Here is a 27053-nt window from a genome sequence, read left to right on the forward strand (position 1 = left end):
ATTTAACGTAACTTTGAACTAAGACTTGCATCAGTGCCTTCATTCTGGTGTCACAGAAAACATCATGAAAGTACTGGCTTTGAGGAAAGACCTGGAAAAGAGCAGGATTGGCTTAGTGAAATTTGCTTGCATCAAGATACTGCGTTTTTTTACTGCCAGTAATTGTAGGGAAAAAACAAACAAAAAACAGAGAAACCACAACATTTTTTTTGTTGTTGTTTTGGGGGAGAAAAGGAAGAAACACTAAATATCTAAAATAAAGAGAAGAATGTAGGTCTTTCTAAACCAGCAGAAAAAGTAGGTGAATCCAAAGAGCAATTAATGACAGCAAATTTGAGAGCCTTGCTATGTATGGAGCTTGATACTTCAGAGAAGGAGGTGCCTCTCAGCATTGGTTAAGCAGCTTATGGGCATCTAACAGAGGTCTAGCTCAGGGTCAGTGCTGGAAAAACTGACTTTGCATGAGACACCCTAATGCTCCTGGTTCCTAGGATTTCTGGTGGCACTGCATGAATGTAGGTATACTGTTTATGAACTATTGCTGTTTTATTCACTGGATTGAAATAAGTAAGCCTTGCTGTAAGCAAACACGCTGGAGAGTGAAGACATATGGTCTGGTTCTAGTTTCACTGTGGAAACAGTAGCATTATATAGGCTTTTCCATTTATTTCCATCCCGGTTCTCAATTATCCTATGCAACAGAGCGCTCACTATAGCAATTTGGTAAACATTGTTTAGTTAAATTTAAGTATGCTATTTTAAAGAGACATATATTACCCCCTTTTCAAATGCAGGAAAAGGGAACCAGAAAAGGTATTACTTAATGTAACACAGTGTATCTCGGTAAAACTGGAAGTGATCAAACTGTTGCTCCAACATCTATACGTTCTTACATCAAAGGTCATGGTTACAAAGAGTATGAACAGAGGATGATGAAACTGTTTTCCGATGTCCTTGTAGGATGTTTGTCTCTCTTAGGTCTTTGGCAATAATGCTGATGGGAACAATTGAAGAAGTTGCTGTAAAATGTAGGGACTTAATTTTAATTTTAAATTTCTCCCTCAATATAGGTTAAAATATAAGGAGGTACTTGTTAACAAACCTCTGTGCATACTAAACACCATTTCAAATCCAGATTAGTATTTAGCCAAACCTAATCTGGATTTCGCTGTCTTCCAAATTAGAAGACCTTTTGTATTATCTCTCCAGAGGAAAAATTTGGAACCAGGGACCACATGAGTATTTATTTTGCACTCTTCATTACCTGACTTGTATTATGTCACTGCTGAAAGGAAAAATTAAGTTATGACTGCAAATGTTTTGCTTATTTCTGGCCACTAGCATGACAAGCAAGTGTGGTTTGTCCAGGGAGGTAAACAAAAACCAGCCACTCACATGTATTGAAGAACTGGCATATGAAACTTGCCTGTTCTATGCACTGCTGACATTCTGGAGTGAAAATCAGGACAACAGATGCCTTCAGGTGGTTGGGTGCAGTTAGCTAATAAAGGCTGCTGAAGTAATGATGAATTAATATGAAGCAGCTAATTTGTCCATTTTAATGTTAATCTCTTCCCACCACATCACCCAGTCACTGTTTCTTACTGTAGGGCAAACCTGTGCTGAATCAGAAACGGACAGGAAACACTACTACTCATCCCAATATGTTTAATTTTCTGAGTACGTCATTATATCTGAATAAATCTGGCACTAAACAACTTTTTTCAGTGTCTATATATGTTGTAGTGTAGATTTTTTTTTCTGATGCACCTCGTAACAGTTGTGTAATGGGATTATTTTAACCTAGTCTTCTTGCTTCTTCATAAGTGAGAACCTAAAATGATATGAGCCTGGAGAGTGTAAATTTAATGCACTGTTTCAAGCAAGACTTTGATCTACATTACAGTATTTATGTTTTTACATAAGCATGTATGGGATATTTCCTTTAGTTTAAAAGAAGCCAAGTATTCTTTCTCTCCATGGTGCTGTATGCAATTAGGATTGTTTTTTCTCATGCACATTACATCATATCTACCTTAAGTGAGTTTCATCTGCTTTCTTATTGCTTGATTGGAAGCTGTCTTGGAAGTTCATGCATTTACTCAGAGTATAAATGTCCAGAGAATTTCATACCTTCTTCAGACTTGCAAGTTTTACATTTTCCTTCACCTTGCATTAAAAAGAAAAACAGCAGTTACCAAAGAGCGTGCTGGGTCATTGCAGTGTCTTAGTTCCTGATTTATAGATGTAATCAAGAACTTAAACATCCACGGTGGCATTTCCGCAGATAATCCTTTGTGGTCTGGCTTTGCTACCCTTGAAGCCTTTGGGATGGGCTATTTAATGAAATTCAAGTCAGTCACGTTTTAAATTTTAATCATGTTTTCCATTATTGTTCAGGCTTAATATTGGCTTTACTATACAAGTCTCTGGTCTGTATCCTGCATGAGTTGAATCGTCATCATCTTCCTTTTCAGATACACTCTCTAAGAGTCAACACACATCACATAGGAGGCCCAGCAATGCAAAATGAAAAGTTTTTTGCTTCCTGTCCAATTTTTTCTGATATTTGGATGTAATAGTAGGATAATGGTAAAAGAAGAGTTTCAGAAATGTGTTCACAGAGACTGACATAAAGAGAAAAATATAAACTGGCCCTCTTAGAATTCAGTTCTTTGAAAGCTTTGTGAAATTGTTGCATTTCTTAAATAGTGTATGAAATCAGCAATGGAATCAGTGTAGCATGGATAATGTTAATGTGAGATTAAATTGAAGTTGCTCTCTATATAGTTATTGACATAATGTATTTTAGTTTTTTTTCTTATACCCGTAGTTTATCTGCAGAAGATACAGTAGATAACATCTTTCTGGTAAAAATGTCATGAGCCTTACCACTTGCCAAGGAATTCCTGATACTATTGAAATGGAAAAGAAATGGAAATAAAAGTTGGCTGTGTATCTGTTTAACTCAACATCAATGAACTCATGATGCTAAAATTATATTTCATTATATTTCAGTCAGCAAACAGACATAATTATTTAATGATGGAATTGTTCTTTTCTTTTTTCTTCTTTCTTTGACATTTTGTAGAATGAAATGAATTTTTTACTTGACAGACAGGTGGCTGTATAATGCTTATGGCTGATTTTTACAATAAGTGACAGTAAGAAAAAATCAGAGCTCATTAACATTCACTCGACCCAGTGTCTGCACCACTGATCAATGCTTGGACTACTGTATGGCATAAAATGCTTAATGAATCTTTGTTTGACAGGAACCAACTGCTGCTGCAGGAAAACGTGGATGATCTGGTAGCTGGCAGAGTGAATATGCACCACACTTTATAAACAAGGAAAATATGAATAACTGGGAAGCAAAATGAGTGAGAGAAGTCTTTCAAGGATTGTGATGATTGATTAACTGTATTATGGTTGACACACATGCTCAGTGTTTTGCATAACAGTGCTAGCATCTGATTGAGCAGAAAACCAGGGGGAAGTGAGATTGCCTATGTGATTAGTGGAAGGTAATCAGCCATCTGTTAGGCATAATGCATTTTACTAAAGATGAAGATAGAAAGCATATGTGTGCATGTGCTCGTACAGGATTTCTCACCTTTTATACAAGTATCCATGAAAATGGATAGAACTGTATATACAGAACTAAAAAAACCTCTGAATTCATCTGTGTAATTTTTTTCTACCACCAGAAAGAAAGAGTACAAGCTCGTAGCTGTTGTGTAGTTTCTGAATGTTGTGCTCTTTCAGTGAACTAAAGCAGTAGCTTCAGAAGTGACAGAAACAAATAATTCGAGCTTTTTTTTTTTAATAATGGCAGCAAAAATCTCTTATGCTCCGATTGTGATGGCGAAAATACGGCTAGACTCTGAAAATATTGAGACCCATTTTTATTGATCAGGGCATTTGAAAATGCATTTTCAGCTGTTCATGTGCAAGTTTAAAGCTATCTTGTTTATACAACTATTCTAGGTAGAGAAAGGATTTGGTTTACAGGAAAGCTAGACTCTGATTTTTCATTGTTTGCCCACTCAGAACTGTTATCGATGCTAACAGGATTTGGTGACGTAGCAAACAAGACGGAACTTAACTATTTATCTTTATAAAGCACTTTACCATTGATATTAGTCCTGGTTAGATGGAAATGTATAGCTTCTTAACCTTTTTTTTTTTTCAAAAATAATTTTTGCATAGGAACATATGAAGAGCAACTCTAGAAGTGTATTCAGTTTTAATAAGTGTTTTAGCACCTAAGATAATTGTTTCCAGTTCAATTTCTGTGCATCTCACAAAATCTGGAAAAACAAAATACTCCAGGAATATAACAAACTCTAAGCTGAGCATTTAAAGACTTAGAATGTCAGACAGTGCAATATATGACCCCAAAGCATTGTTTGGCTTAATCATCCATTCATATACATTTTTTAGCAGATGTTCAATCCACTAGATATCTGTGACAGCTTGATATATGCACTATTGTTCTTAAATGCACTTTTTCAAATCTCACAATTGTTTTTGCTGAAATTTGATATATTTTAATTATGGTGATTTATTTAAATAGTGGAAATGTTAAAACAGGACGTCTACATCCCATCTTGCTGGTTTTGGCTTTCAGGCTTCGATATAAATTAATATCCTAAATGCTGGAGGGGAACGGATATATAGCCAGAGGTCAACGGATGTGAGTGTCTGTGTGAGAACGGTGTGGAGAGCAGATCAGGTAGTGACCTCCAGGAGCTTAACACACCCCTGTGAATGCAGTCCCCTGCAAGGCTGCCGACCTGCTTAGAAGCGTGGCAGCCAAACCTGTACGCGCGGTCAGCGATCCGAAGAGCAGAACCCCTTGAATTTTGCACCGTTGCCGCTGTTGGCTCCTTCCTTCCGTCCCCGTGGCCTGGGGTTGCCCGGCGCATGTGGGCACGGTGCCATCTCCCAGTGCCTGCAGAGGGGCCGGGGCCAGGGCTGGGGCTGGCCGGGAGGAGCTCGCTGGTCCCCCGCTGGCTCCAGGAGCCCTCTGGGGCACCACCATGTTCGTGCCCGGTTTCTCGGAGGGAGTGAGAGAAGCTTTCGGTTTGCCTTTCTCGCAGCGGCGTGGCGTGACGATGCCTTTTTATTCTGCCAAGAAACGCTATAATGAATCTGCCTACTAGCGTTCAGATTCGGTCAGGTCTCGCTGCAACAGTTTCTCCTTTCAAGCATGCGTAGGCTTTTTAAAATTGTCCCAGACCTTGCTAATTAGTATTCACAGTAAGTTTTATTACTTCTGTAAGCTTTTTTTTTTTAAATGTGCAAAGAGTGCTCTATTTTAAAATTTCTCCTCCTTTTCTTACTTGAAGTGCTGCAACTTGCTGTGATCTGGCAGAAAGAAAAGATTCAAAGGACTTGACTTTAAGAGCAACTAGGATTAAGGAGTTATTAGCTGTAATGCTGGAGAGCCAGCATACAGAGTCAAGCACATCGTAACAAAAAACAGGTCAGCAGGTTCCAGATGGTTGCTAATTGCGAGCTCAGCATATCAAAGCTAGGGCTATGCTCTGCATGCAGCATGGGCTAGCTTTTGTTTGCTTCTGGAGAAGCATGTTTTAATTTCTGTTTGCTAATTGCTGTAATGTCCTTACTAGAGCTGAGTCATGTTGAAAAACTCTCACAGAGCACCATTTTTTTTTTTTTTTTTTGTGGACAAACTACAAAGCAAGTGCTGCACTTCCTGCGTTTCTGCATCATTTAGCAATTCAGGACCAACTATTTTGTTGGTGGGCATGTTTAATTTGTTGATGGTAAACATGCAGAAATAAAGATCACATGCGCTTGACCAAAATGTCATTTTTTATGGGGAGGAAATAATGTGAAGAATATGCTTAGAATAATGATATTTTTGGCTGTTGGAACAGTTGATTTACATGCTATAAAACTGGGCTGTGAGCAGTGGTATCTAAAAGAAAATGTTTTCAATTTGATTTATTTGTCTAGCAATATATGTCGAGAATGTATGGCAACAGTGTTCAAGTTGAAAAACAGGTGGCGGAAAGAGATGAATGTGAGAAATGCTCAGTATCCTGAAATGTTAATTACATAGAGTCTTGCTGCAGAGCTTTTTATTTGACACCATCTAATTCTAAAGTGTTTTAAAAAATGAGCTAGAAGAGTTGGAAATTGTGCAGCAGGCACTGAGAGCAATTGGAATCTTTCATTGCCTTCCTTTGATTGCACTGACAGAAATTTTTGTTCTGATGTGCCAAATTAATATTTAACACCTTGATAGCAGTTCCAAATATTGTTTTGAGCGGGTGATAGATGTGCAAAAGATAATTTACTAAGTAGTAGCAGGATAGGAAATAAAATTAAATGAACAGTAAATGTCTCTCTCTCTCTCTCTCTCTTTTTTTTCTTCTTCTGTCTTGTCATTCCTGGCTATGAGAAGTAGAGTGATGTTTGGATGCTTCATTGGTACTCACTGCCTGCAAGAATAGTCTTTGGATACTGAGAGTCTATCTGAAATGTGGTAGTTACATTTGGTAGTTACAGTGTAGTAGATTTAGTAGTGAAAGGCACTGGTCTCTTTTCTGCTGTCTTACTGCTGTTATGCCAAAAACTAAACTGCAGTCTTTATGGGGGGGTGGGTAAAACTGTAAAAACTTGGAATGATGCCCAAAGTAATATCTGCATAACTGCGTTCTTTTGTTTTGCAGTATTAGCATGATGGAAAGGAAATGCAATCAAAAGGTTGTTAAAATATAGAAGTATTTCTGGTGTGTACTGGCTGAAACAAAGAAAAGTGACTTTAAAAGGATCTGTTCTTCTTAATCCTCTTGAAGTTGACTTACTAAATACAGGTTAGGGTTGCAAAGCATCGAAGAAGCAAGTAAATGCTGGTTTATGGTTTAGTGAAGTATATCAACGGCAGGCATGTATCTAATTTGAATCGCTCCAAAATTAGCAAAAATTATACCTTGTACTAAATGAAAGTTTTCATAATGCTTTAGGTACTTAGTTCCAAACCTGGCTTCATGATATTGAGCTTTTTTTTTTTCTTGGACATAGGTTTTACTGTGGCCTTCTGTGCTATATGTAGGTAGACCATACAGAGAAAGAGGAATAAAGGAAAATGTTTCCTTATTTACTTTTTCCAGTGAATATCGTAAGTGTATGTTGAATACACAGATTTAGGGCTTAAATAAAGCCACTCCTATGAAAAGACATCTTAATTTTAGGTATTTTGACACAATGGAATTCTTATCTATAAAGTTTTGATAGAGAGTTGTTTATTGCAACAGTTGTTAATCTAACAGAACTACAAGGACTTAAATTTCAGAACTAAAATATGCCTACAACAGATAAACCAAGTGTGTCCAATAGTTGCCTCAAATTTGCCTTAAAAATGTTTGTTGTACATGACCAATAGTTGAGTAGGCAGTTGGGAAAAGACTTCCATAAACTTGAGATATTTTGTCTTTGGTTATAAATTTCAGTCCAAGAAATATGTTCTAATAAATGCTAGTTTACACATATGAGACTTTTATTAACTTGTGGTGTTCAGTAAAATTCTGCTAGCTTTGTCAATGTTCATCTTATTTACTTACGTTGCAGTTGTAGAAAATCAGCACACTTTTCATTAATGAAAGTTGTAATTTCCAAGGTGATTGTCTGCAGCAGTAAGAGAAACAAAATACTGTTATTCTTTTTAAAGAAGTTGTTTGCTCAGATTGTGAAAGATAACTTGAAAAATCTATTTATTCCTAAAGTTCCAATATGGTGAAGACAGGGTGAAGAACTTATGAAGTATGATAACTCTCACATGTTGCCATTTACTCCTTGTCTTGTGAATATTTTCAGGGCAAATACGGTCTCATAACAGCACTCTTTTATTTTTATCTTTGCAGCTATGTTGGAAAGAATTACGGTTTAGATCTTCCCATGTTAGCCATGGATGTAGCACTGTCTCCAATGAGAACACAAGACCTGGATCCCATGCCATCTGACGCATCTCCCATGCTTATAAACATGACTCCTACAGTGGACAGAGAGGGGGAAGAGGATGTCATGAAGGAGCTTGATTCTGGCCAGCAGTATGACAAGCCGCCTCCTCTACACACTGGTGCAGATTGGAAGATTGTTCTCCATTTGCCAGAGATTGAGACATGGCTTCGGATGACATCTGAAAGAGTCAGGGACCTGACTTATTCTGTCCAGCAGGACTCAGATAGCAAACATGTGGATGTGCATCTAGTACAGCTAAAGGTAGGTTGAATTTTTTATTGCAGACTTTTATGTGAAGGTGGTCACTGTATTTTTGCTATTGGCAAAGTAAACAATAAGCCTTTTTGTGATTGCTATAGCATGTCTGACAGACTGTGCTAAAAAGTAAATAAATTAATTTCAGGAAGATAATAGAAACTGTATCATTCTCAGATTTTTTTTCAAAGTAATTATCACTTAATTCAACAGTCGTAACCATGTAAGTTAACACGTTCAAACTCTGAGAACAGCTAATGCAGCACTAAAGGTTATCTGACTGGAAATTTTGAAAATGCCCAGAAACATTCCCATTGATTTTAATGGGCTTCAATCCCTAAAACGCCCAAATCTGTGTCCCAATAAACATGGCTGCTCATTTGAAAACTAAATGTAGTTTCAAGGTCAGTAGGATAGGGTCTAACACCTGGCTTCCCAGTCATGTAAAGGTTACATTCACGATTGAACTCAGGTGGGACTACATACAGAGTGGTAAACATGTAGAATTTTTTCATTTCTGAGTCTTGAAGAAATATGAAGTGATAAGATCTGAATAGTCACAGTCAATAAATCGATCTCTCTTTTTTTTTCCAACAAGAAAACCCATTAGCAAGACTGGACTTTGTCAAAAAATAAAATAAAATGGAAAAAAAAAAATGTTTTGTGTAAAGCAAAAGAGCAACAATCTTCCTTCCACCAATTCAACAACTGAAATCAAGTCCGTTTAAGTAATTATTACTGTCTGGGTTGCAAATTTAAAATTCAATGGTGAATCTGTAGACATTTTATAGAAATTCAAGGTGAAATTCAATCAAATATTCTCCAGGACTGATTGCGCATGTTTGTTTGCAAGGCTTGGTTTGCTGCAGTACATTAAGCATGCTTTTGAAGGCAGCAAACAACCTCCAAAAATAGCAAGCAAATATTATCTCTTCAGACCGAGCTGTCTTCAGAGTCCTGCATTCTGAGGCCTGTTTATGCGAACATAGTTTTCCTTCATACTCAGTGCAATGGTATTTTATTTATGTTTATTTTAGGACTGGGGCTTTAGGATATCTTAAAATACAACTCTGTGTATGAGTGCTCACCACAGAGCAATTGTACTGTAATCGGTCATAACTAAAGGTTGTTATGATCCTGCCATTTTTCTGAAAAATTTGGGGTAGACTTTGCTAGCCCTTGAACCTATGCTAGCCTATGTCCCCAACATGCAGAAGCCTCTTAGAGGATGTGCTTTTTACATAATGCGAGCAGACATAAAAGATCTTGCTGGACACTGCCACGCTGATCTGGGATCGCTTGTGGCCAAGTCAGTGCAGAGCTGAGCTGAAACTGAAAAGCGGGAGAGCTTGTGCATGGCATTTGCACACAGCTTTGGGCCAGCTCGGGGCACAAGCAGGACTGAGCTATGCCTGCTGGCAAAATGGGAATGCCCTGTACATACAATTCACCATCAGACATTCAGTAAAATGTTTTATTTCCAAACAGAGGTCTGTGAAATGAAGAGTGTTCCTCATAGTTTTCTCCTTTTTAGAGTTTGTGAAGTAGCAAGAGTCAATGGTAGTTCAAAAAATACTTTTTTTTTTTTAACCTGTGTAAGCAATTACTGTAGCACCTAGGGATTGTTTGGGGCTAGGAAGATATCTGGTTAATGCAACCGTGAAAAAGGACAATGCGAAAGTATCTCAATTATGTGCAGTTACGTGGGATGTCAGCTGGGGTAGGGGGCTGGCACTGAGGCTGTCAAATAACCTGCGTACAGACCCTGGACTCACAGGGAAGTGCTTTTCTTCTGCATATCTATATGTGCATGTATCTTTGTGCGTGCAAGATAATGATTGCATTTTAAGACATTTTTAAAATATTTGATATATTTTGTAATTATTCAAAGAGTAACGCAAGAAATAGTTTTTTAAAAAGTCATCTGAACTAGTAGTAAAAAGCTCAAAAAAATCTTAAAGACATTAGGAATACAGAACTTGTGTAAGCTGCTTGCCTGTGTAAAGGCAAGAAAGAAGTACGACTTCAAAAAAAACAAATGCTGTGGATTTGCTTTTATTTGGACTTCAGATATATTTCAAATCATTTGTCGTCTTTGTATCCTCTTACATTATAACGCATAATGAACAGATATTGCTATTAAACATTAGTATAAAAATCCTTTAGCTAAAGCCCTAGAAATAGAGTCTCAAGAGTATACGATAAATGGAACTACGATAATCTGTTCTTTGTTGGAAACAACTGACATGTTTGGAAGAGTAAAGAGTGGTCAACATGAATACAGTTATCTCATTGCATCCAAGGATAACTGACAGCTATAACTGTAAATGCATCGTGAAAAGAAAGCTATCTTCTCTAGGCTATTTTGTTGCCCTAGAAATCAGAACCAGAGAAACAAAATACTTCACATAACTGATTTTAAAATTACTTAACTGTTTTCCATAATTCATATTTTCAGTAAATGGAATTAAAGCAATTATGCAAACATTATATGAAATTAATACGTTTACAATATAATGTTACTAAATTTAACAGCAATATAAGATTCCTTTTATATGGTAGGATTATGGCCAGCATGATGCACATTAGCTTTATCAGTACTTCACATTGTAACCTGTGAAGTACTAACATCACACACACACATATGTATACATATACAGGTGGAAATATCAGCATAAATATACATGTAAAAGTCTTTTTTAGTATCACTAGTAAACAAGTGCCTCTCTTACAGACCTGGCGGAGGGTCGTTCTTAATTTGTGATCCTATCCCAGGGCAAGTTAGATCCAGCCTTCCTAAGTTTTACACTGTGTGGTTACAGGAGCCAGTCTCATCTTATTCTGTGGTCACTTTTAGTATCTGAAGTGAAAAGCTATTTTTTTTGCCTTTTTTTTTCTGTAGTCTCTCATTTTATACTTACTGAAATACATAAATCCCTAGGTGTTTTGTTTTTTTTTGTCTAGCTTAACCTCCAGGCCTTGCTTTAAAAACATAACATTTAAAATGTTTCGTCCTTTTAGGAGGTTTTACAGAACATTCATAAACATTGCTATGTTCCCTCTAGATTTCTAGATTTTTTAAAATATATTTTCTATTTGCGCTTTATGGCTGGGGACGGTCTTATCATTTTGTGCTTGCACAGCACCCAGAATACTGAGTTCTTGATCGGTGGCTTCAGTTGAAAGAATGGTGTTCAAGGGGCATTTGGAACATCCTTAGTAACGTGCTTTAACTTTTGTGCTTAGGAAGTTTGACTCAGTCTTTGTAGGTCCCTTCTAACCATACTTTTCCAATACCGAAAAAAATACATCTCATACAGGTCCTCTTTTTTTGTATGCTATAATAATTCTCACTTCTCCCTGAGGGATTCCTTCCAACTGATCTGGGTCCTTCTGGAAATGATGTGCCCAGGCTGGACACAGGGCTTAGTGTGAGGCTTCGCTACTGCTGAGTAGACTGGAAAAAGTATTTCACACGTCTTTCAGATGATGTGTCCCAATTTAGTATTTACTTCTTTCACAGCAGCAGGAGATGGTTGATTCATGTTCAGCTTGTGATTCATTGTAACTCCCAAACTCCTTTGCTGCACTAAGGCTTTTTCATCTCTTATCTATTTTATCTGTACTGTTTTACTTGTAGAACTTTGCCTTCGTACGGCTATTTTTTTCTTTTTTTCCTTTTTTCTTTTTTTCCCTTTTTAATCTCCCCACACCATTTCTCTTGTGTCTGTGACTTTTTCAGTTCCAAACCTTCTGGTGTGTTCCAGAAGCATCTCCTTCCAGCACACACATTGCTGTCATCTGCAGATTGAATGAGCCTTCTCTTTACTCTTTGGTCCAAATCAAAGACAGAAACAAATGATATAGACTCAGGGTAGAAGTCTGTAATATAACAGCTTCTGAATATCTTTTTTTTTTTTCACTGTAATGTGGCAGCAAGACAATTTTTTTCATTGTTTGTTTTCCTCAGCCAGCAGAGGTGCAATTGCATTTTCATGCTGTTTTCTATTTGTTTCAGGTGCTTAAAGTTGATTTCCTCCCTCTGGCTGTCAATTGGCTTGTGGTGATGATGGGCTGGCTTGACGATCGAGCCCATAGGAACCTCATGTTATTCCTTGGAAAAATTGCTCAGCAAACAGATAATCTTTCTTTTGTGAAGGCTTGCTCTGGGTTCCTGGTGCAGATCTGTCTGTGCTTGTGCTCTTTTTGTAATCAGGAGCTCTGTTTTCTGTGGCTTGTTTGGGTGTTTGCTGCTAGTCTCTTGTCTTGCTGTATGACATAGAACTTATTAGCCATCACCAATCCTTTGAAAATACTTGCTTCTCTCCCTTTTGCAATGCCCTCTCTCAGAACTAGCCGAGCAGCAGGAGTGGGAGGCTTGTCTTATGTCATCCCTTGGGAAATTTCCTGGAAAGCTCAGCTTCACATGAGTGCTTCACTACACTAGATGCATGAATCATAACTCTCTGGGGTCTGGAATGCCTTATATTAGCCATTTATCTGGTCATCAGTCTTAACTCAAGCTGTGCTAGGATGCATTTACATCTCTCTAACACATTCATTGAAGCTCTTAACAATTGAAAATATTTGTAAAATAGATGAAAAAAACCCTTATTTTTACTACAAGCTAATCTAAAAGTGCCCACTCTCTGCCCTTGTATTGTGTTAACCTGCTGAGATGCTTTCATGATCCATGTGGCTTTTTTATTCTGAATGTTTGCTTTTACAGTAAATTCCTTCTTGGAATCCTCCTGAGGCCTGACTTGGATCTGTCTCATTCTTCTGTTTTACTGTATATTCCTTAACCCTCTCAGGGGAGGGTTCTAGCATTTCATCTCACTGATTATTGCTTTTTATCTGTGGCTTTGGAAAACCTCTCATTTTGCATGAAAAGTTATTTTGGTTGATTAAAATTCTGTATTTCAGATATCAAATAGCTTTTTATTGTGGAGTAGAGTACTCCACCGCCACTTTGTGACTTACAAGTCTGAACCACATACCTTCTGTTGACATATAAGCAGGCATAGTATAACATTTTCTGCTGATTATGTCTTTAGATATTTGCAGGACGTGGCTCTTTTCTCTCTTTCTGAGTAGAAAGACTTCAGTCATCTTTCTCCAAGATACCTGGGCCATCCTCAAACGTCTTGACTGGATCTTCTGACTTTCCTCTTGACTCTTCACAACGTGATTTTCATGAACCTTGAATGGAAATCAAACAGCACGTAGCCATTTTCATTTTGCCACCTCTATTTCCACCTTTACAGAGACAATTTTTAGTTGCCTTTCTGTTCATACTTAAACCCTGGATAAAAGTACAAGGAATTACCAAAGCAAGGTAAGGTATTAAAGGGTATTAGTTTCTAATATATCTGCAGTTAGTAATTCCTTTTTTTTTCATTTCATTACAAACATTTTGCAAAAATGTAAAAACCAGGGTACTGTAGGTCTTTCTCTCTCATCCCCTCCACTTAAATTCAGGAGGCTTTTATTGCCTACACGATATTAAGTATTGCTGCTTTTATTGAATAAATACTGAAAGCTGGACCAAATTACTTTTCTGAGTCTGAGTTTGATGATTCTCAGCAGCTGCATTATTCTGAGGCTTATGACAGCATACCGTGCCGCTGCAGCTATACGGTCTTTGGCTGTGCCAAACCACCTTTAACCAAGGGTGCTATGTCCCTGTCTCTGTACTGTACAGACACCTCTGCACATTGTAAGCAAACTTGGAGAGGCAGTAAGCCTCTTCATGTTACCATAACTGACACTTTGCAAATGGTCACAGAAAATGTTAGTGACAATCTTTATAGAAGGCTGTGTATATGAAGCTCCTAATGGAAATGCTGTGTGGAATGCTTTATCTTGATGGACAGAAGTTTGCCACAAGAGAGAAATGAAAATAAAACCTTAATTGCAGAGGCTGATGGCAACTAAGTTCAGCTGTTTTGCTTGTAAGCAAGATATAACTGCGGTACTTCAAGTGAATTTTGGTATGCAAATTTATGAGAGTAGTTATTCAAAAGAAGATGACAGAAAATAATAACTCGTCACTGCATAGATTGATTCTTGAGATTTCTGGGTGTGTTCAACAGCTACGGTTTAAGAAACAGATTTCTCTGACAGACTTTTATACCTTCCATGTGTGGATGTTAGTATTAATGCCTGCAGAAGTAAACATTTGGCTATAAAGTATGACTTGTTGCTCAGCAGAGGCTATTGTATTTAGATCTGAGGAGCAACAAGTTGTTGCTCATAAATGTGTGGCGGTGCTATTTGTGGACTCTCAGGTCTAGAAAATAAGGTGAAAGCAAGTGGTATGGTAATTCATTGATTTTGGCATCATTAACAATTTTGTAAAGGTGTCACCTTAAGTTGCATATGATATAAAATTAGGTAAAGTTCACTGAAATGAAATTCAGATAACAAAAATAAACATTCAAGGCTCCTCTTTGCAATATGATAACTGTTTCTGATGTGATTTTGTTTTTAAGAACCATTTTAGACAGTCTACAGCTAGTGAGGATTTAATCATCAAAAACACCTAAGGTTAAAGTGGTCCAGACCTGTAGAGAAAATGTAACTTCTTCATTTATTCTGAACTAGTTAACAACTCCTAAATGTGTGAGACTGTATCTCAAAAGGACTCTTGTCAACTAATGACACTTGATAAATCTCAGTCACTGTAATCCTGTTAAAGCTATAAGCTTCTCAGAAAACATTCACCTGCGAAGTTTGAAGTTTGAAAGAGCTCAAATGTTTCAGTTGAATGCTTAGGGGGAAGGGAGTTCTTCACACTCTCAACAGGCATAAGTAAAAAAGAAATTCACTGAAGAATTTATTAGAGCATTTTCTTAAAATAGTTGACTTGCATGTCCACTGAAGATTTGAAGCAATTATGAAATTATTCAGAATCTTCAAGTTCCTTATTAACTTCAGGTATAAAAATAAAGTGCTAGCTGCAGGTGTAGTACAGATTCAGTGTTCTGAGTATCAGGGACTTCCTTTCGGCACGTTTGGTAATAACATTTTAGATCTTAGTCGTCTATGTAAAATATACTTCTGTCTTAGATAAATCACTTCAAGGAAAACATGTATAAAATTACTTTGCTCTTATTCCTCAATTTTCGTTTTCAAAATCCAACCCAAAATCCCATCTGTTGACAGGTCATATGTTTTTGAAGCACTTAAACACCAAATAAATAGTGATTTGACTATAAGCATATCATGTGTTACACTGCGCTTTGTGCAGAGATTCCAAAGATTTGACAGTCTTTGTGGATTACAATCTAAGTAACTGCAGATGTGAGTTTGTTTATATTTTTTTTAGCCAGATGGCTTAATATAAATACTGCATAGGCAGAAATATGCTACCTGACTGGCTGCAAATCAAAAACAAGTTTTTTTATGAAGGTATGGTGAAAGACTGGTAATAAATTTATCTATATAAAACATTGCCAGTGGAATATATTTATATAAACATTTAAAATATTTCTATATTCCACTGGTACTTGAACATCAGGTGGTTTTATTAGCTTTTCTTACTATCTGAGTAGTTTTGTGCCTATATATGTATATATATATATATATATAATATTATGTAGCTATTATATATAATTATTATTTTGCCATCTGTGTCCAGAGTATTCCTGTTTTGGAAAAAGCCAAAATGGAAAACCTGGAGTACCAGAAATTAATCTGAGTTTCTCAAAATCTATTTCATCAAAGAATTTCACTGTTTAGAAGCCTTCCAACTTATATAACATTTCTACAGTCTTGCTCAGATTCACATTTTTAATAAAAAGATGTGACTTATTTACCGCATTCTTAACATGCTTTACTACAGTAATATCACACGTTCTTTTTTACCGTGGTTATAAGATTCATCTTGTCTTTGTAAATTTTAGGCTAAATTCTCTTCCGCCTGATGAAAACAAAACCACTTCTGCATCCCTCAAAACTGTACCTCCTTGGCTGCGTGCTATCAAACAAGCAGAAGCCAATGCACTATTCTTTACAGAGCACAATGCTGGAGGTATTAGGCATGTTCTTGGCTCACCTACTGGGTCAGTGCCTTCAAGGTGAAAATGATGTTCAAGTAAACACAAATGTCTCTTTGCTAGATGCTAGGTTTAGAAATTACGTGCAAAGCTGTTCAGACTTGCTAGGACTGGTGCAAATCTGAGTCCAGAAACAAGTTCCTAGCTCTAAATAAAGAGCCCCAAAACACAGGAAAAACAAACCCTCTCCAACAACAACAAAAACCCCACACAGTTCACTCCCATTGAGATGTCTACACTTCTGAAATATATATATATTCCAGAACTTCTGGTTTATACTTCAGCAATGCACAAATGCATGGAAGTGCACTTTGACCAAGTATAATGATTATTTTTCCCCTCTTCTCACTTCATATTGCTCCTACGTTAAACTGCACTAACACAGGCTTTAGAAACATGAGCTAATGTACTCTGCCAGCGGTCTCTGGAGAAATATTACAGTAAATATCAAATTTCTGCACAGATGTTACCTATTAGTCTTCTCTAGCCTCTATCCTAATCTGACTCAAACACAAATGTTTATTGGATGTAATGATATAAATACTTTTCAGTATGATGAGAAATGTTGTATGTTAACTCATCATACAAATTAATTAATGAAAACATTTGCTGGGGAATGTATTTTGTTGTTTAGTACACATAGATGTGATGAGAATTACACTGCTGATGTCCAGAGTTAGTGGAAAAAAATAAATTGATATCATTTTGAAGGTATGAGTAAGAGTTAATAATGTCAGCTTTTGAAGTTAGATATAAGTGACACTATATCATTATTCTTACTTGAAAGTAATAATGCCAATGAGAATTTTTATTAGAGTACCTATGACTGTTGAAGGAATTAATTTTATAAATACACATTTATGTAATTATACATTTATATATATACATCAACATACAAAAAGCAGTGCCACATAAATCCTCCTGGTGTTTTATTTCTTGGGGATTATTTTGAGTCTATATATAGCTTAGAAGGAAGGATATTATTATGTTTTACAACATGCATCTGGTTCTGATCCACATTGCGAACTATTATGTTTACACATGGTTTTTTACTTTGCATGTTTTAGTAGGCTTTGTGGACATATTTCTTATTGGTCGCTATACTTGTGGGGTTTGTTTCTTTTTCAGTTTATAATTACATGTCCCTTATAGTAGGTATGTAAAAACTATAATATGACTTAGGGGAGTAGTCAAAGAACAGACACAGAAAGTTGCACAAAATGTAAGGAATTCTTTTGTTTGCTTTATTATTGTCAAAATTGCCTGATGAGCTTTTATAACGAGAGAGTTGAAAGAAATTTTGGGTTATGGGATGATTGCTGTCTGAACGTCAGAAATGCAACATGAATATTTCAGTAACATAACACTCGAATTTCAGTAAGAAGCAAAAACAAGTTCCACAAGTTTGTAGTTTTTAAATATCCTTTAGTACTTGCCTCTTGAATTAGATGAATTCTTCCTCAGAATCCCTTAACCAGTAAACCAGTTAACCAGTAAAGAGTGAATCTTCTGTGAACTGATGTGATTTCTTTGCAAATTGAGTAAATTCTCACAGTTGATAAGCAAGCAAGCACAGCAACAAGGTGTTGTGCATTTTCTTGGAGAAGGCAAGTGCCTGTCTGTATAGCTGTGCTTATACTTATAATTGAGCTGTTGCCCTAAAGATGGAAATACTTTTACTGTGCCCCATTTCCTACATTTTCTATCCACAGCATCAGCTGTTTTCCCATTTCTCTGACACAGCTCCCATCACATAACTGACTTGAGTGTGAGGTGCCTTCCAGGGGATTGAGCTGCAGTTGGCGTGGCCTTGCCCGCTCCTGATCTGCCTCCCTGGGACAGCCTGGGAACCGTGCCGAGCCCTGAGCTTTCCCTAGGGATTGCTCCAGACCTTGGCCCATTGTCTGTATCTAACAAATACAGCTGGGCTGCACGGCTGGGCAAGAGCGTAGTTTCAGGCTTGTGTCTGACTGGCAGTGCCACTATTGTGATGTCCTCTGTGTCAAAAAAGATTGTAAAGACAAACCAGATTATCTTTCTTGGATTGTTTTATGCTTCCCTGAGTTGTGGATAAAGAAGTGTTAGCAGTGTTACATGTGTTCGTGCAAAAGATCCAAAGATTTGAATGCATTCCACGTAACTATCTCTGGTGAAGTTGTGCAGAATCAGAGACGGAAGAGCAAGCTTTTGCTTTGAACAGGAGCAGAACCATTTACAATGGAATGAGCAGAAATGGGGAGCAGAAGAATTCATATTTACGGGTTCCATCTGTTAAACCTTTATGAATGCACTCTCCTCTTTCTCCCGGTAAAGGACTCCCCGGAGGAAGACAATAGCTTTTGTGGAGGCAGTTGTAACTCTATGCCTTGCATTTCAAAAGGTGGAACACATTTTTTTGGAAATGTTTCCATTTCTTTTTGGGAAACACGTGTAATGCAGAAGGCCTAAAGCAGCAGTGCATTAGATGTTGTAGTACTCCAAAATTCTGACAGACCTTTCATAAGTTTTCATGAAACAGAAAATCTACTGAATCTGTTAATGCATCCTGACTTCCCCTTCCTATAGAGCAGTGCGCCTGCTTCTCATAATCTGCACTGGCTGAGAATACACATTTTGCACCTTTCAGTAAAATTTATTGATTCTTTTCTCCTTAGTTAGCCCCACAACTGTACCTGCCCTTATCAGTGGTTACAAACTTCAAATGGGACTTGAATCAAATTACAATATACAGTCTTATCTTTTTGGTAATGCCATTTATCTGTTTGTGATGAGTGCATTGGCTTCTGGCCATGAATTATACAAACATTCAAAAAGCAAGAAAGCAAGTAATCTTTCTGTGGTATAGGTTCTTCAGATTTTACTATAATTTATATGGTAATGTATAGGACATTGATTTTATATTTGCGTTTCCAATGTGATTATGATTGGACAGTCTGAAATATGTTCTTATTAATTAACATATGTATAAGGACATGTGCATAAATGCATGTGTGTATATAAATAGCATGCTTACAATACCATAAAAGAAATTTAGTGCTACCACTACCTCAGTATTTGTATATCTGCTTATTCCTCATCCAAGATTCTTCTGATTTATCCATCCTAAAGTGTTTGATCTACTGTGTTACAACTCACCATAATACATCACTTAACCCATGTGTATTTGTAAGAGCTCTGTGCTTGCCGTTGTCCACAAGCTGAACTATAATTCAATAACTGGTGTCTTGTTCTCCATAGCTTTTGAGGGCTATTCTATGCCTATGCGTCTATTTAGCACACTGACAGAAGAAAAACATCTGATATGATGGAATATTGTTAACGTAAGCAAGAATTGTACTTGAGGAGCAATGTTATATTGTACCTCTAGATATGCTAGATTATCCAAATAACTCCCAGAATAATAGGGACAGAATTTTTTTTTTTTTCAAAGCTATTAAACTGTGCAGGATGAGCAGAATGGTTCATACACCACTCCATCACCTTCTGTGAAAAGCACGTCTGGAATTTGTCACTATATCCCAACACCCTCCAGCAGCTAGGATACAAAATCATCAAATGGAAGTTTGCAAAATCAGTAGCCAGCTATGCTCTATAATCATAGAGCTGAAATACTAAACTGAATATTCTTATTTGCTCTTCAACAATTATTTTGAGGCTATATTTTTAAGAAACAAGCAGGACTAGAAAAATTAAGTGCAGGATTTTGGGGGTAATACATGAATTTTACAGTCTGGGCACTTAAGACTATCATCAAGTATCGTGAGACTCAGGACAAAAGGAGGAGGGATATTCCCAAGGACAGTGCAGTAAAACTTGTCTGTGTGTGGTACCATTTAAGCTATCTTGTGTTTTGAATGTCCTTTTTGCCATGAAATTGTTACGTTTGCAACTAAATAATGAAGATAAGGTGACTTGAAATGTAAGGTTTAAGAATTTCAAAGAAACAGATGATTCAGTGGAAAGGTCAAGAGCACATCAGCACAGAAGCGCACCAGGGCAAGCGTAGGATTGGCTTGCTAAGGACTGAAGAAGCAAGGCGCTCCTTCAGAGGGGCGTGCGCTCAGGCTAGGAAATGATCTGAGCCAAATGGCTCCTTGTGGAGTGCGTAGATGCTGTACCCCCACCCCTTTCCCGCCAAGAAGGGCCAATAGCTGCATTCGCTGTGCTTGTGAAAATGTTCATATGGTGGTGCTTAGAGATGGAATGAAACCTCGGGAGAAAATATTTCTTTGGTGAGGTCATCGGGAATTCTTTCATACAGCGTTTATAGGGACTTTCTGAAAGTTCAGATGCCTGTTTTCGTTGTGGAGACAGAACAGTTTGTTACACATTTATTCTCATTCGCATTAGGAGGTACAGGGACCCCTTCTATACCTATTTTTCACATAGGGCTAGCATCGTATCTTGCAGTGGATAATTTTGGTACATTGTGTTGAATTGGCAAATGTTACATGGTGTGTAACCTGTAAATGTGTGTAACATGATATGAATTCTCATGTATGATGCACACAAATATAATCTTCTCTTCAAAGAGTAGTTTAAGCATCCACACTGTTTATGAATATCAGCCAGCACTTCAACACGAAGGATTAATGGAGAAGTAAGAAAGAAAAAAGCATACAAGGGAAAGGAGCCAGTCTCTTTTCTCAAGAGGCACATTGCATCTCTGGGTACGAATAGCATTGTTTTCCTTCAAAGAAACCCAAAGTATTGACAATGCTATATTATTTTTCAAACCTGAGGTAGAATAAGTAAGAAATGCTGAAACCATGCTTTTACTGCATTACAATTTAAATTAAATGCTTTTGCTTTTATCTGAGATCTGAAAGGATAGCTTTACTGACTCAAATCTGTTCCAGATTTTCTTGATCCTAATTACCAGTGAAACAATCACAGTATCTTTTCTCTATATCTATTCCTCTTTTTCTTTCTCCCCCTTTCTCCCCCCTGCCCCCCCCCCTTTTTTTTTCTGACTTCATGGTGATCTCCACTGCAATTTAACCCACTGTTCTCAGTTTTATAGTTAAAATATTCACGACTGATCTGTGAATTTTGCACCAGTTCTTAGTTGTCTGGCTTTTGCTACTCTGTTGTCTCATGTAGGAGATCTGAAAAAGATATTGAATGGGAATGACAATGTAATATTAATACAATGTTCATAATAGGTTTCAATTATTGTAGTAGTTACTTGAAAAGTTACCAGGGAATAACCCGCGTTATGTATAGGTATCTTAGAAACTGGTGAAAGAGATTTTTCCTCTGTTCAGGAGAATACATAGGGGTTGACCAGCATGGAGCAGCTCAGTTTTGAAGTTCCAAATAGTTTCTTCACATTGCTAGCTTTATTTTTCCAGCTTCTCCCTTCTGTTTTCTTTTTTTTTCTGCCTTTTTTTTTTCCCCCAAGTGCTCATTAGTTTTCTCTTTCCAAACTCCCATCTGATTCTTGCCCTTCTTCATTTCATCTTCCTGCTTGTCCTTCACTGAAACACATTGCCGAGTCATCTGCTACCATGCTGAATTGCTATTTTAAAAAGCAGTTTTCTTTCTTTCCTTACCTGGACCAATGCCATGTTCTGTGGAGAGGGCAAGAGCCTGCCAGAGCATGTGTTTAAGGAATGCTTACTGCATTGGAAATGAAGCAGGGAGGTGAAGGACAATGCCAGTCTCTGTGCATGGGCCATATTTCATTCTAGTAGGCTTTTTTTTTAAAAAAAAAGTCTGATTTTGTTCATTTTCTATGACCATAGAAATTAAAATAGGAAATTCAGTTTAAAATCTTTAATACATTCTCTAGTATGCTGAAAGAAAAAAAAAAGGGCAGAGATTTTAAGGGTGTAGGACTTGGTCCTGCTTCAAAGAGTTCCTGGTACGATCGTGGTATGCTCCTGCAGCATATCAGCTAGCCAGCAGTGATGCGTGTTCACACTGTCCCTGCATTACTAGAATCCACTTATGGGACTCTAACGGGTTTTATGCTTCGTCTTGCATCTTACCTTATTAGAGACCAAGGGCCAGTTATTTCATCAGAATGGATACGGCTTTTATTGCCTTGCCATGTGAATAATCTGTCCTTCAATAAGAAATATGTTTGTACAAAGGCGGCAGCTTAATTTTGGTGGGGCAAAATGGCAGTTAAGAAGCAAATATACATTAGAAATCTGCAATAATTCATCCAGAATTCTCCATTAAACTGAAATTGCTGAATGCTTCAAGTCCACTCTGAAGGCCTCCCTTCATCAAGCTTCCGTGCCGGTGGGCTTCACTCTTGCAGTTGGGAAATCACCTGGCACGTGGAAGTCTGCCTGTCAGTGCCAAAATGAACAACAAAAATATTACCTCTATAACATCTGTACATCTATAAACATCTATATTAGTAATACTCAGTAAACTGGATAGTTAATCCGTGATTAGGACACAGTTTTGCAAACATGCATGATGTTTTTTGTGTTCCTGAGTAGCTCTTTAACTATCTGGGACCACTTAAATGTGGAGTCATTTGAACGTTTTCCTTTTGCATGAAAATAACACATTTATAATGTTCTACCTTGTTGAGTTATTTCTACAAAGGATTAAATTGGCTTTCTTGCACTACACCCCCAATAGGGCAATTACTTTTGCAAGGCACGAGTTTTGTTTCATGTAGTATTGTAGGCAAATCTTTGTAATTTGTCTCCTTGGTTCATTGTCTAAGAAGATTTTTCTTTTAGGGAGATAAATTATAAGTTTTAAATAATATTGATGTTGTGTGTAGTTAACTGCATTTGTTATGTACATTCATTTTCTTTTCCTTTATTTCTGTTCCTAACAAATTTGTGAGACCACGGTGAATGTGGTGACATAGAAGGCTAGAATTTCTGTAAAAATGAATCAAAACATGAAAACGCAGAGCCTCTGCGTACTAGTCTTTAGTAATAATGCTTAGTGAGTTGGAATAGCCGAGAAGCACGGCGCAGCTGTGGTTGTGTTGCAGCACCACCTGGTGCTCCCGGCGGCTGAGGGAATGAATGAATGTCTGAGCAGCTGCTGCTGGGGCAAAACCCAGGCAAGCAAAAAGCTGGGCTGGTATCGCATGCACACAGCTTTGGAGCATAGATAGGAATGTGCAAGCTTTTTTTTTTTTTTTTTTAAACGTTTATATGAAAAAAAAAATGTTTGTAACATGTTAAATTAGCATAATAAGATTTACAGAATAAAATGCTTGGTCATGCAATGGTAAAGCTGATATAGAGCCTTTAGGGAAGCATGTCTGCATTTATGTATATAATGATATTTATAAATATTTATACTGATACTCCCTTGAAATATTACATTTCTACCATGCTTTAGATGAAAAAAATAGCTGCCTGGCTGTGATGTTAATGGGAGACAGCATGCAACTTAAAGATGCCCCTGAACAGAGGGCCCCCTGTATAACCCATGTTCCTTTAGAGATTACAGAATTACAGCTTCTCCTGTTCGGCAGGGGCCACTAGAAAAAATATCTTAGTAGTTTTTGCACACTATTTTTAAGTTGTTTACACAGTGTGAGTTAGCATGCTCCCCCCCCACTGAATACTTGATATGATGCAGACCAGACAGACACAACAGGACTTTTACTGAAGTCCAAAATAAACTGGTAGCAAAATCAGGAGCAAGAATGAGTCCTTTCAGTCCCACCAATCCACTGGATCGCTGCTGTTGTCATCACCTCAATCCTCCCTGGCTGTTTTAAGGCAAGCTCGTTCTCTTTAATAGCATTGTTCTTTAACTGTGTTGTTTACATTTGACAATGTATTTTAATCAAAATGGGCTTTTGTAGTAAGCATTATTACAAAGCAAGTTTTCTGGGAGAAGTGCAGACATCAATATAGCAACATCCTGGTAATAGAAAGTATTCTAGCATGATAAAATTTCAGCAGGAGAAATGCCCATACACATTAAGTAGACCATAACGGATTTTGCTTAAGTTCCTTTGATAAGTTAATGACTGTCTAAATATCTTTCTAAATTTGGAAGCATGCTAAACTCATCCTTTTATCCAAATGTGCTCATGTTTTCCTTCACTGTCAAAAAAAAAAAAAAGTGATAAAAAGAGATAAAATAGCCTGTTTTTGAGCTTCAAGTTCAGCCCATATGAGCTGGCACACATCCTCAGAAATTTGTCCTCTGCCTTAAAAATGTGAGCTTTCTCTATTTTTTTCCTTCTATGAAGTCCTATAAGAATTATTCACACATAACATGTACAGTTGTGCACATCAAATGCTAGTAAGAAGCAATGTGAACTATATAACAAAATAGTGTACTCATTTTCAGTGTGAGATGAATAAGGGACTGGCAGTCCGCTGAAGCAGTGATAAGACCAAGATTTTCGTATGTCGCATTTCCCCTAAGCTCTGTTTTCTTTCTCTCACCTTAGAACAATATGTGCATTCACATAACTGTGAAATAAAACTATTTGGTCTTTTGTGCAGTTTCACTTCATTGTAGCTCAGATGGACTGAAAGAGCAGCTGAATAACCTCATATTGAAAACTTAAAGGTCATGAATATTGGATGTAACAGCTGTTTCCATTAAAAAAAATTGAGTGATGTAATCCTATTGCCTAGAAATGTCTGGAATGTGACAGTCAGTTGGAATAGGAGAGGGAAAACCAGTTTTAACCAGCCTTTCATTTCCTAGGAAAGACCATATTTAGAGTTTCGCATGATTAAATCCTTCAGGGCAAAAGCTGAAACTGTCATTTGTCTAGCTATTTATTCTCTGTGAAATATTAGAAATGCAATTTAGACAAAGCATTCCTCTGCAGTAGCCTTACTCAGCTTTTGGATTTTCAGGAGGGTGATGATATGTTGTAACAGAAAAGTCTGGCTCCACTTAGCATCTTTCAATTACATTATATATCTCTGAATATGTCAAGTCATACTCTGTAATGGTAACACATTGAGAAATTTTTCATAGGATAATCAGCTTGAAAAGTGTGGGTGAAATCTGCAGCTTCATCTGTTTTCTGTGCACTTCCTTAATAGAATAAAGAAGAATAAATAGGAAGCCAGCATGTGCATTCCAAGCACCTCTCTTAATTTCTTAGATTCTGAAAGAAAGAATTTGAAAATGTAGGGAGGAATAGATTAAACCTTCAGTTTTTGCTGTGTGCAGAAGGAAGATATGCTGTAACAAAGGGATACAGGATAGATATGCAGTGAATAAAATGATTTAGTTTCTCAGTGATTCTCAGTTTAAATGCCAGCAATGAAAATGCCAAAGGCACTATTCACTGGTATTTTCTTAACCAAAAGGAGATTTTAAAGTCTGCTACTTCTCTGTGCCTCACATAGGTGCATTTGTTTGCATATTTTTTCTGAAGACATTAAATAAATACAGATACATTCAATAGAACCAGCAGTTGGGACAGATTTGTTGTTAAATTAATTTGATTTTTGAATTAAATTATGATGATGCTCAGACTGCAAAATCTGCCATGCTAGAACTTATCTCTTTTGTTTGCTTTGGTCTATTTCTTGCTTGTAACTGATGTGTTTTCCCCTTTTCATTTATGATGATTTAGGGGGTGCTTAGGGAAAATTTAGGTGAAATTATGAGCAACCTAATAATAAAGAAAATATTAGTTAATTTAAACTTCATTAAATTTGAACATGTCCATTCTGGTATTTAGACTCGATTATATTATCTGAAATGATGTAATGATGTACTCCACATGTAGCTGCACATGTGCAAATCAGTAAAAGCCAAGTACAAAAGAGATTTTAATTTTGGTCTCTTGTATCCCGCTTGTGAATCACAGAAACATATTGGGCTGTAAAACTAATTTTTTAGATCATGGGTGATGAGTCACATATATAAACTGGGTATCACGGAGAGAAAGGCTATGCTGCTTTTGAGCACTTGACTTTTTCCAGTCAAGTGCTTCAAAAGTTTATTTACAAGATTTTGATTTAAAACAAGTTGTTTTTTTTTTTTTTCCCCCCTGAAGATCTATATAAATGGAAAACTTGAAACAAGATGATCTCACGTTCCCAACTCCGTTCACCCACCCGTGCTCCTTGATTGTCTGCAGCTCGTGTGTATTTACAATCTCCTTTAGAAGAAATTTTTCTCTTAATGGTGTTCCTGCTTGGGGTGCTTTTAGAAAAGCTTGTCCTGTGTGCGTGTGCACAAGCTGGCTGACTATTATAGCTGTCATCTGGGACAGTCGGAGGAGCTGTTTGTCGTGGTTGCATCTGTGAGGTTAGATCTGCCACTATTGGAAGTATGAGAATGGGTGGGAGCAAGAAAGCTGATCCAGGAACAAAAAAGAAGAAAGGAGGGGGGAGAGGAATGGGAATGAACAGCGAATGGAGGGTGTGGAGGTATGACTGAGCCTTTCGACATGACTTTGAAATAGTTAGACAGCTAGGGAATTTGGAAGGAATTCAGGGCAAATGGGGGGGAAGCTGAGGCCCTGTACAGAAGAGGGAGCACTCTTCAAGAGAACTAGGGGGAAGATAAGAGAGTCCAGTTGTAGTAAGTTCAGCTCTTTAAGTGGTTTTCTCCTCCCACCCATAACATAATAGGTAATGCCTGCAAATGTGACCCTTACCAAAGTAACAGCCTCTGTTTTGTAAGTGATGAATCACTCCATTGGGGAAGTTATAACTTCCTATTAATACATTTGTTCCAAGCAGATGATCTACCAGGTTCTAAAATAAATTCTAAACTTCCTAACAGCAACCCAGTAAATATTTCCATTCTATTCAAAGTTCAAAA

At 37.2% G+C, this 27053-nt stretch overlaps 1 protein-coding gene across 1 annotated transcript in view; it reads left to right on the top strand.

The window, feature by feature from the left end:
• Window positions 1–27053, top strand: part of AKAP6 (A-kinase anchoring protein 6) — a 234126-nt gene that overhangs the window by 6447 nt on the left and 200626 nt on the right. Inside the window, 1 exon segment of the mRNA XM_040558408.1 lies at window positions 7899–8256. Within this exon segment, the coding sequence (XP_040414342.1) occupies window positions 7899–8256 (358 nt within the window).

The sequence above is a fragment of the Cygnus olor genome, chromosome 5 (genome assembly GCF_009769625.2).
Source record: "Cygnus olor isolate bCygOlo1 chromosome 5, bCygOlo1.pri.v2, whole genome shotgun sequence".
Taxonomy (NCBI): domain Eukaryota; kingdom Metazoa; phylum Chordata; class Aves; order Anseriformes; family Anatidae; genus Cygnus; species Cygnus olor.